The sequence below is a fragment of the Argopecten irradians genome, chromosome 13 (assembly GCF_041381155.1).
Source record: "Argopecten irradians isolate NY chromosome 13, Ai_NY, whole genome shotgun sequence".
NCBI lineage: Eukaryota > Metazoa > Mollusca > Bivalvia > Pectinida > Pectinidae > Argopecten > Argopecten irradians.
Window position 1 is genome coordinate 35,895,712 of NC_091146.1, and position 12,076 is coordinate 35,907,787.

At 40.6% G+C, this 12,076-nt stretch overlaps 1 protein-coding gene across 1 annotated transcript in view; it reads right to left on the reverse strand.

Moving 5' to 3' along the window:
• The window catches only part of LOC138306052 (sulfide:quinone oxidoreductase, mitochondrial-like), a 39,927-nt gene extending 32,583 nt beyond the window's left edge, over positions 1-7,344 (reverse strand). The window contains exon 1 of the mRNA XM_069246394.1: positions 7,017-7,344. Coding sequence (XP_069102495.1) covers positions 7,017-7,220 — 204 coding nt within the window. The 5' untranslated portion in view covers positions 7,221-7,344. The remainder of the gene's footprint in view (positions 1-7,016) is intronic.
• Positions 7,345-12,076: the final 4,732 nt, after the last annotated feature.

The following is a 12,076-nucleotide window of genomic DNA, read 5'->3' on the forward strand; positions in this document are numbered from 1 at the left end:
GTAGTGGAACCCAAGGTAGTGGAACCCAAGGAAGTGAGACTCAAGGAAATGGAACTCAAGGAAATGGGACCAAAGGTAGTGAGACCCAAGGAATTTGGACTCAGGGAAGTGGAACCCAAGGAAGTGGAACCCAAGGATGTGGAACTCAAGGAAATGGGACCAAAGGTAGTGGAACCCAAGGAAGTGAGACTCAAGGATGTGGAACCCAAGGAAATGGGACCAAAGGTAGTGGAACCCAAGGAAGTGAGACTCAAGGATGTGGAACCCAAGGAAATGGGACCAAAAGTAGTGGAACCCAAGGAAGTGGAACCCAAGGAAATGGGACCAAAGGTAGTGGAACCCAAGGAAGTGGGACTCAAGGAAATGGGACCAAAGGTAGTGGAACCCAAGTAAGTGGGACTCAAGGAAATGGAATTCAAGAAAGTGGGGGACAAAGAAGTGGGATTCAAGGAAGTGGAACCCAAGGAAGTGGAACCCAAGGAAGTGGAACCCAAGGAAGTGAGACTCAAGGATGTGGAACCCAAGGAAATGGGACCAAAGGTAGTGGAACCCAAGGAAGTGAGACTCAAGGATGTGGAACCCAAGGAAATGGGACCAAAAGTAGTGGAACCCAAGGAAGTGGAACCCAAGGAAATGGGACCAAAGGTAGTGGAACCCAAGGAAGTGGGACTCAAGGAAATGGGACCAAAGGTAGTGGAACCCAAGTAAGTGGGACTCAAGGAAATGGAATTCAAGAAAGTGGGGGACAAAGAAGTGGGATTCAAGGAAGTGGGGGACAAAGAAGTGGGATTCAAGGAAGTGGAACCCAAGGAAGTGGAACCCAAGGAAGTGGGACCCAAGGTAGTGGAACCCAAGGATGTGGAACCCAAGGAAGTGGGACTCAAGGTAGTGGAACCCAAGGAAGTGGCATTCAAGGAAGTGGAACCCAAGGAAGTGGGATTCAAAGAAGTGGAACCCAAGGAAGTGGGACCCAAGGTAGTGGAACCCAAGGAAGTGGAACCCAAGGAAATGGGACTCAAGGAAATGGGACTCAAGGAAATTGGACTCAAGAAATTGGGACCCAAGGAAGAGGGATTCAAGGAGAAGGGACCCAAAGAAGTAGAACCCAAGGACATTCAACCCAAGAAGTGGGGCTGAAGAAATTGGGTCTTCAAGGAAGTGGGACTCAAGGGCCAAAGGATGTTGAACCCGAAGAAAGTGGGACTCAAGGAAGTGGGACCCAAGGAAGTTGGACTCAACGAAGTGGAACCCGAAGGAAGTGTTACTCAAGGTAGTGGGACTCAAGAGAGTGGCCCCCAAGAAAGAGGGACTCAAAGAAGTGGGATTCTAAGTGGGACTCAAGGAAGTGGGACCCAAGGACATTCAACCCAAGGAATTGGGACCCTAAAGAAGTGGACCCTAAGGAAGTTAGACTCAAGGAAGTGGACCTCAAGGAAAAGAGACTTTAGGAAGTGGGACCAAAGGAAGTGATCCTTTCACAGGATTAAGCATGCAAATGGCCTTGAAATTGATAATGCATTTTATTGTAAAAAGTAAAATACTAAAATAAAGGTTTTAATGTTACAATTGCTTCATTAGAAGTTCTTTTCAACTTGTTGTGTATTTGTAATTATTGTATTCCGGATTTATAGTCCTTTCCGGTCTGAATACTAGTCGTGCCAAAAATTGTAACTCTCCTATGTGAAGGTAATAAAATCAGTTCTGCATTGAAAACAAAACAGACTCATGGTTGTCTCTGCCAGGCCAGTACACAACAAATTGGCGACGAGGACATTTGAAAAATTCAATGTTACAATATCGAGGAGAATCGGACGTATCCATCCATTCAACGAAGGTCTGGAAAGCTGTGATGCGTACAGCTAGAGACTAGGGCAATAATTCATATGTAATGAAATGAAGGCAGAGAAAGTTCCCGCCCTTCTGAGCATCGTGGGCAGAAGCACATATGCATTGTTGCGAGGACTTACCACACCGAAAAAGCCCTCGGAGGAAACATTCGACAGGTAAGTGGCCTTGTTAAATGAACATTATAATCCAAAGCCCCTGGTAATCACGGAAAGATTTAGATTCCACAAAAGGGAGCAGCGCGAGGGAGAAACAATTCGAGAGTACAAAGCAGAAATCAGGAAGTTGTCTGAATACTGTGAATTTGGAGCCACGCTGGCCGATGCGTTACGTGACAGACTAGTTTGTGGTTTGAAAAATGAAAACATACACAGAAAACTTTTATCAGAGGCAGATCTCACTTATGACAGAGCTGTGGAACTTTCCGTTGCCATGGAGACTGCTGCAGAGGATGCTATAGAACTTCGAGGAAACACAGGTAACGTGAACAAGATTTACAAAGGTACAGACAGACCAAAGACCAGGAAAAACACGTCCAAGACTCACACAAACAGTTACTCAAACAACAGGAAACCATTTTATTGATTTACATGACTTAGAAATGAAACATGTTACAAGTAAGATGAGGATGAGTATGATGACTATATTGCTCACATTGAGTTGGTGAATGTAAACTCTACAATTAAAGCTGCTGGTCAAGATTCGATTTGGGTCATGCCGAAAATAATTGGACAGGAACTTAAGATGGAATTAGATACAGATACAGGTTCTGGTGTTTCAGACCTTACAGAGGATGTGTACAAGAAAACCCTAAATGGTAAGATGAAACACTTGTCAAATACAGACATTCGGTTAAAATCATATATATACTACGGTGAACAGCTCAACACACTAGGAGTAGCAAAGGTCAAGGTCAACTACAATGGACAGACAAAAATGTTAAACCTATATGTTGTCGCAGATGGAGGAAGACCTCTATTTGGATGTGAATGGCTGCGGAACATCACGCTAGACTGGCCGAACATCCATGTAGTATATGTGCTGTAAAGAAAGATTGAAACTCTGCGGTACATGTTCTACAGAAAATTGAGGAAATTATGTGTGCCCATTCCTCAGCATTCCAGGACGACTGGGGAATATTGAAAGACCTTAAGGCCAGACTTAACATCAAACCAGGTTCTCATCCAAAATTTTGCAAAGCTAGGCCTGTGCCCTATGCCATTAAGCCAAAGGTTGACGAGGAATTAGATCGACTGGTAAATGTCGAGGTCCTGTCTAAGGTCAACTATAGCGAGTGGGGAACACCAATTGTCCCTGTCATCAAACGTGATGGTTCAGTACGGCTATGTGGTGCCTTCAAGGTGACACTAAATCCAGTATTAGAAGTTGATCAATACCCTCTTCCCCGTACTGCTGACATTTTCGCTTCGCTAGCTGGTGGTCAAAGATTTTCAAAACTTGATCTACAACATGTGTACCTTCAAATGGAGGTGGAGGAAGACTCCAGAGACTTGCTCACCATAAACACTGAGAAGGGTCTTTATCGATTAAATAGGCTCGTTTACGGGGTAGCCTCAGCCCCAGCAATTTGGCAGAGAGCCATGGATACAGTTCTCCAAGGATTAGAGGGAGTTCAATGCATAATTGACGATATGTTGATCACGGGGTTTTAATTTGAGATTGCGAAAGGACAAATGTGAATTTTTCAAAACAAAGGTGTCGTTCTGTGGACATGAAATAGATGCAGAAGGTCTACACAAAGCTGACAGCAAGGCTAAGGCCCTACTCCAGGCCCCTACGCCTAGAGACGTCACACAATTACGAGCATTCCTAGGCTTAGTAAATTACTACGTGTTGTTTCTGCCAAACGTCTCAACCGTGCTCCATCCCCTACATAGACTTCAAGAGAAAAACCGGAAGTGGGAGTGGAATGGAGAATGCACAAGAGCATTTGACAAGGTCAAACGACTAGTCACATCACAAGAGGTGTTGACATATTATGATCATGCCAAACCATTAAGATTAGCATGTGATGCATCACCAGTAGGTCTAGGAGCTGTCATATCACACGAAATGGAAAATGGAACGCAGCATCCCATTGCGTATGCCTCGAGAACTCTAAATGCTGCTGAGAGGAATTATTCTCAGATTGATAAGGAGGCACTGGCATTAGTGTGGGGAGTCAAACACTTTTATATATAACTATGTTTTCGGACACGAGTTCACCATGATCACAGATCATAAGCCGCTAGTGTCAATTTTCCATCCAGAGAAGGGCATTCCATCGACGACAGCAGCAAGGATGCAGAGATATGCATTATTCCTATCTGGGCTGACTTACAGAATAAAATATAAGTCCACAACAGCTCATGGTAATGCGGACAGTCTATCAAGCAGTGAACACAGTAGTAACAGAGTGCGATGACGATGAAGCTATCAATGCTTTACATGTGAATCAGCTTGAGAAACTACCAGTAACCCAGGCACAGATTCGAAGGGAGACAACTCATGATCCCCTTATGGCTACAGTACTACAGTTTGGTTTGATTAGTTTAACGTCCTATTAACAGCCAGGGTCATTTAAGGACGTGTCAGGTTTGTTGGTGGAGGAAAGCCGGAGTACCCGGAGAAAAACCACCGACCAGCGGTCAGTACCTGACAACTGCCCCACATAGGATTCGAACTCGCGACCCAGAGGTGGAGGGCATGTGGTTATATGTCGGCACATCTTAACCACTCGGCCACCGCGGCCCCCAGTACTACAGCACATTATGAATGGCTGGGATGAAGAAATGTCAGATCCAAATCTGAAACCATACTTTGTTAGGAAACAGAGCTCACTGAACATCAGGGATGACTTATGTGGGGAACTCAAGTAATAGTACCTCCAAAACTACAAGCCGGAGTCCTTGAGGAGTAACACAGAGGTCACATCGGGGTCGTGAAAATGAAAGCGATGGCCCGAAGTTTTATTTGGTGGCCTAACATAGACTGTGACATAGAACAATTGTGTAAGGCTTGTGCAGGGTGTCAGAGCCTTAAAGTGGCACCACCTGTGGCTCCACTCCACCCTTGGGAGTGGCCCTCAAAACCGTGGAAAAGGTTACACATAGACTTTGCTGATCCTTTTCTGGACACAATGTTCTTGATAGTGGTTGATGCGTATTCAAAGTGGCCGGAAGTGTTACCTATGAGGACCACCACATCAGAGAAAACCATTGACGTTCTCCGTACCATATTTGCCAGAAATGGTATACCTACCGAAATTGTGAGCGACAATGGACCACAATTTGTATCGGAAAGTTTCAAGAATTTTGTCAAGTCAAATGGCATAAAACATATAACTTCTGCCCCATATCATCCAAGCACCAACGGACTGACAGAAAGGTTTGTTCAATCCTTTAAGGCAGCAATGAAGGCTAGTAGGAAGGATAGTGGTTCAATAACAAAGAAACTGGCGAACTTCCTGTAAGCATATCGGAACACGCCTCATGCAACAACGAATGAACCTCCTGCAAAGTTATTCATAGGACGAAAACTACCATCCAGATTAGATTCCCTAATTCCAAACGTTAGGAGTCGTGTAGAAAATCAACAGAGTCAAATGACTTTCAAATGAAATGCAACTCTGAGGATCTTTGAGCCAGGTAAAAATGTCACGAATTGTGACTATCGTTGGGGAAGCGAGGATAAGTGGGTTTCTGGTAAAATCCATGAACAGACAGGTCCTGTGTCGTACCGTGTAGAAGTCTCACCAGGAGTGTACTGGAGGCGACATGTGGATCAAATGAGGAACGCTCATGCTCACATTCCGCTGAATGTTAGTTTACCAGCACCTACCATACCATCCAGTGTTCAGAAACCGTCCGAACCGGAAGTGGTTCCTCCAAATAATTCTGACGGGTCCATGGAAATACGCGATGCAGTAATTACACCACCTTTGAAGCCATTACCAAAGTCTACACCTACTATGACAGATTCAAACTTGGGTTCGCGATACCCCAGTCGGTCTACTCGGATGTGCCCACCAGTCAAGTACAAAGACTTTGTAAATAGTTAATTCCATGTGAACACACTGTGTTCAGGGCATAATAATCCCTGTGTGTACCACTGAACCTCATAGGTTCATTTCCATTATATGATCAATGAGTTTATCATGTTGTTAAAGGTTTTATTTGTTATTCTCTCATCTTTTGTGTTGAACAATCAGTTATATACATGTTCTAGTCAAGAAAACAAAATAAGCCAAAGACATTTTCAAAACTCTGACATTGAAAATTTTAATGATCATGAATATTAGGAATTTAGGACTATGCATGTAATCATACGTTCAGTATTTCACAATTAAGAGGGGAGGAGTGTTGTGTATTTGTAATTATTGTATTCCGGATTTATAGTCCTTTCCGGTCTGAATACTAGTCGCGCCAAAATTTGTAACTCTCCTATGTGAAGGTAATAAAATCAGTTCTGCATTGAAAACAAAGCAGACTCATGGTTGTCTCTGCCAGGCCAAAACACAACACAACTGTTGTAAAAAAAATGAATATTTAGACATTGGAAATGTTTTTATTTATAAGGAATGATAATCTTTACACGACATAAAGAATTTGGAGTTTAATTGATTCCCATGATAAAAACCTCTCTCGAATTCCGAGAAAAATGTCTTGCAGAATTTCAACATCTTTGACCCCTGTGACCTTAAATGAGGGTCAAGGTCACTCATTTGACAAGTTATAAAATTAAATCAGTAGGCCTACACATGTTGGCTATATAGTATAGATATAGCACGTAGTACAAATAATTAATCAGGGGTCATCTGATTTTAGATAAGATATAAATAAAATCAAATTCAATTAATTACACTATTTATCAATTATGAAAGCAAATTGATTACATTTTTGTGAACTTCTATTATAATAATCTGTGAGTTGTTTTAAGCGGTTAAATATTTACAAATCCAACCAAGTAAATATTGAATTGAGACAAGAATAAACTCCTCAAAGATAAATATTAAAACTTCGGAGATAACTTACATGATAAAGTGGTGAAAGGTCAGAGGTCAAGGTCTCAAACACTGATATCACACGTACGCGTGTAATATTAAATAACTCTAACATTGATACATCTCTTCCGTTTACCTGCTCGGTATAGAATTATAACAGATTTCTTACCTGACTGGGTTCAATAACTGCCACATTTCCAGCTCCTAGTTTTTTCACAAATTTTGAGGCGACAGCGCAGCCTCCTGCACCCCCACCAACAACAACGAGCTTGTAATTCTTTTGTGCGCTCAGAGAGGTCGTAAAGTGTCTCGAGCTGGTTTTTAATCCCTGAAATATGACTAAACGAGATTGTTGGATCACACTAACTGCCATTTTCTTGTGATTTCGCGTCCGATGTCTAAACTGACAAAATTCCAACCGGCTCCGTCGTCTGCACTAGGCCTAATGTAATGTGAACGTGACTAGTGTTCGTTTACTCCGTCTCGCTTGACTGTGCCGCACATGTGGAACGTGCTTCAGATGACCCGGAAGTTACACAACAAGGTCATACGAGGACATGATCGCTAACCTGTTAACGGGCGTTAACCTCACCTAGCCTACTACATGTGAAACAATCTAAATATATACTCAGGTGCTTGCTTGACACTCAGCTATAGTATTTGAAGCTTGTAAACATGTATCCATGCGCGTACATGTACAATATTTATGTACATTTCTTATGTATACGGACATGTTCATTTACGTATTACGTAAACACCACAGGAGATTAAACGGATTACATGTAATGGCTTTAAACAGTGATATTTTGCAAAGCCTAAAACTCATTACTGTGCTGCAATTGAACAGAACTAATTTCATTAATTGTTGATATATACCCTGGCTAACTGTCAGTCTTACTGTTGATATGTAATTTGTGAAGCTGCGTGTAAAATACAGTAAAATATGAGAAAAATGTATATTTCTGGAGAAGACATAGATTTCGTGTGAATTGCATTGATGGAACCAAATAATCATGCCATCGTGTTCAGTTGTGACTATGCCAGGTACTCCAACAGTTTGTTTGGCAAAATCGGACCAGCAAATTTAAATAGCGCAGGAGCCTAGTGTAGTAAATGCAAATGGCTGCTATAAATGGCGGATCGAAAATATCGCATATAAGAAGCCATCTCAATTGATACAAATGTTTTTATAGACACCATAAGGTACTCTGAACATAACAAGAAGACTCTTCACGAAAAAAATAGTTCAAACAATCTGTTTGGGGCGAAAAATGCAAATTTCCGGAAAGAGCCTCAAAGTCCACATTTTAACTATTTTTTCGTATATATTCTTCTTGTCATGTTCAGAGTACCTTATAGTGTATATAAGAGCACTTGTATCAATTAAAATGTCTTCTTATATGCTATATTTGTGATCCGCCATTTAAAGCAGCCATTTGCATTTACAACAATAGGCTCCTGCGCTATTCGCTGGTCCGATTTTGCCAAACAAACTGTTGGAGTACCTGGCATAGTCACTACTGAACACGATAGCATGTTTATTTGGTGCCATCAATGCAATTCACACGAGTTCTATGTCTTCTCCAGAAATATACATTTTTCTCTTATTTTACTGAAATTTACAAGCAGCTTCACAAATTACTTATCAACAGTAAGACTGACAGTTAGCCAGGGTATATACCAACAATTAATGAAATTAGTTCTGTTCAATTGCAGCACAGTAATGCGTTTTAGGCTTACAAAATATCACTGGTTAAAGCCATTCCATGAACCTTAAACGGATTAGGGTAACTGCGTACATGTAGGCTATATACCATAATGGTAAATCCATATGGTGACGATGCAAAAACATATTATAGCACGACCAAAAAAATGATATTGTAATCTTCAGTTTGGAGGAAACAAAGACTAGCTTATTAGGGTTATAATTAGTTATATAATTATATCATGGACCCATCAGAGTGCCCTAAGACTTTTTTTAGACGTTGTAGAGGTCTAGATAAAAAATAAATCAGTAAACATTATACTCTACATGTAACTCATAGATAATTTATATAGAGTATAATTTTTACGACTTTTTATCTAGACGTCTAAAGTGGTCTTAGTGCACTCTGGTGGGTAATGTGGGAAAACTCCCGCCAAAAGTCATAAATCGTACGATGATGTAACTTTATGGCCATTTAATCTACTGCAATTAACAAACTACTATTTCCCAAATAAGATCATTTATATATCAGATGTGAAATTATGGGACAAGGAAGTAATTCCAACCGTGTGGACAAAACAAAATTGTCAAATTTTCGAGGCGATCTGCCCTTTTATCAAGACAAACAAAAGGAACACGATTACATAATAGGACACGAACAGCAATGCGGGACAAAGTAGACAAATATTAAACTCTACAGCACAATGGAGCGCAAATTACCCTTCGGCAAGTGGCAGCCGAAGGCCGGATCAACAAAAATGTATTCATGCTGTTCGACAGAACGCTAAAATATGAGCGATGACTGGAAAGCGTGCCACGTGTGACGTCAAATGTGTGGCGAAATTTATATGTATATAGTACTCATTGGTATAGGATGCAAATTTAGTCGCATTTCTTCTCAGTGTGTTGACAAAGAAGCAAAGTCCCAAAGGACTAGGTATGGTAAGGGTCTTTTGTGGCCCCCAAATCCGCTATTTTTCAAGTCCTTTATTTCAAGATGTGAATCTTGCATTTCAAATCTTAACTACATACCTGACATATTTGATAGTGCTATTAGGTAATATAACATTTCTAGTTGCCATGACAACCATTTTTATTATACATGAATTATGCAAAATGTGAAAATTTCATCAAAATTGGCCTTTTTTATGCAGTTTTTCTTCTAGTTAACATAGAGCGCATTCTAGAACAAACTTTATATTTCTCAAAATGATGTATTCTACGTGTCTACTAATTCCCTTTAAATATAAAGTTTGTTCTAGGTTGCGCAATATTGTTTTTAAAAGAAAAACTGTCAACAAGTATGCTAAAATTGACCAAATTTTCAAATTTGCATAATTTATTCAATGTTACCATGGTTATATAGCAAAAACATACTTTTTGTCAACAAAAATATCATTAAGTTTTTATCAGGGGCGTATTCGATATTTCAAACGCAGCGACTTAATTTCTAGATACTTAATTTGAAATTTGGTAGATTTAGGGGCCAAAAAGAGCCATTACCATATCTAGTCCTTTAGTCGCCTTATGCTGGGCAGCATATGTAAAGGATCAAAAATATGTAGAACATAACGGGAAAATGATGGAAGTAGGGATAATAAATTGAAAAGCAAGCGATCAATTGATGTCGATAAGTATATTTAACGTTCGTTAATGCCTTTGGGATAGCGGGTCTGTAGATAGGTAATCCAGAATCTCTCTCTCGATCGACGCTTGGTTTGGGTCAAGTAGGAGTGCTCAATTGCAATCACTTGCATGTCTTTCCAACTATGGGTGGGTAAGTTGAAATGTCTGGCAACCGGATAGTCAGATTTGTTCTGTTTGATAAACCAGCGGTGACTGTTGATTCTGACGTTGAGTGGACCACCGGTTTCCCCAACGTATTGCATTGTGCATTTCCTACACGAGAGGAGGTAGATGACATTGCTGGATTTGCACGTCAGGTTCTGTCGGATGTTGTAGGCTCTGTTGTTGATAGCACATTCAAATGTGTCTGTGGGTGCTGTGTATGGACACATCATGCACCGTTTATTGTTGCATGTCTGGAATGAACCCGTTTGTGAAGCAGGAGCAAGAGGAGGAAGTTTGCTGCTCACTACAAGGTCTTTTTTGGTCTGCGGTAGGCTAGTAGCGGTGGCTCTGGGAAAATACGCATAAGTTTTGTTGATGACTCAATGATTTTCCAGTGGTATGTTTATTCAGAAATTTGATATCTATTTTTGGATTTTGAAAACGGTCACCTTTAAAGCCGGAAACGATAAATCACTTCCTTCCATACAAAACTTTTCTTTTTCATTTTTGAAATCCAAGATAGTCGCTGAACAGCCATTTTGAATCCGGTTAGCCCAAAAAGTTATACACAGCGGATCTAGCATCCTCGATACTCCAGGCCCGGTTCCTATCACTTACGCTTTCTACACCCCCGGGACAGAACAGAGCGGGTAATTTAGCCCTTTGATGCACATCAAAAGACGTGTATAACGGTAGACTGTGGTTGACTGTACATGTGTGGCTTTGAAGTTGGGCGTCGCTCTCTCTGTAGTTTACAAAGGAAATCATTGCAGGCCTGTGATTGGTTCAGATGTTTTCCGCTGAGGTGCCTCCAATTTTACTATGAGATAGTCCAGGAGTGTAGAAATCGTAAATGATCGGAACCCCTGGAGTATCGAGGATGCGGATCTAGGTGACAAGAGGTATCATGCTACTATTTGTGTACAATTGTCCTCATTATTGTACAAAAGAAACAACGCACATGCAGACGTGTACGTACCATCATCCCCACCCCTCCCCCCTACTATACTTTTTAGATATATACTTGGTGTACGTACCCGGTCTACTATAACTTTCGGCCGGGAACAAATCGGTCCTTTTGTGTCCTAGTGGAGCACTGCCTCAGAAAATCACTCGGGAACAGTTTTCTATACTTTTTTGTAGGTTTCCAATTATTTTATGCTTACACATGTATTTACATATTATTTTTGTCCAAAACAAACATAACAAGCATTCTTAATATCCACCGTACCGCTCACAAGACGTTAAGTTCACAATTTGTAGACTTGCCTTATAATTTTCCTTTGAATTACCGTTCATATTTATATGTGAAATAATTATGTCTCGCTGTAAATTGTTTACTTTACACGGTTCACTTGTATTGCCTAGTGGGTAAGCGATATAAAACAAGTAAGATAAAATGCATATAGACGTTTTAAAATGTTTTGCATAAAACATTAATTTGCTCCATTAGCAGTAATAGGCACCAAATGTTGCTCTAAAGACGAAAAAATTATCAGCTTAAAAGTCTTTTGAGCTACGATATCGCAGCTCAAGAAGCCCTAGCTATCGTGTTTCTAAGGAAAACTTTGGTTTTATAATTCTGCAAACAGTCTCTGAGTCGGCATTTATAAATCATTGGTTATACATATGTACAAGTTAATCAGAAGACCAATTTAGAAGAGAAATTGTTCAGCTTGTCCGGTGTTTGGTCAAAACATTTTTAGTTTCTGCAAAACCATATCTTGTGTCAA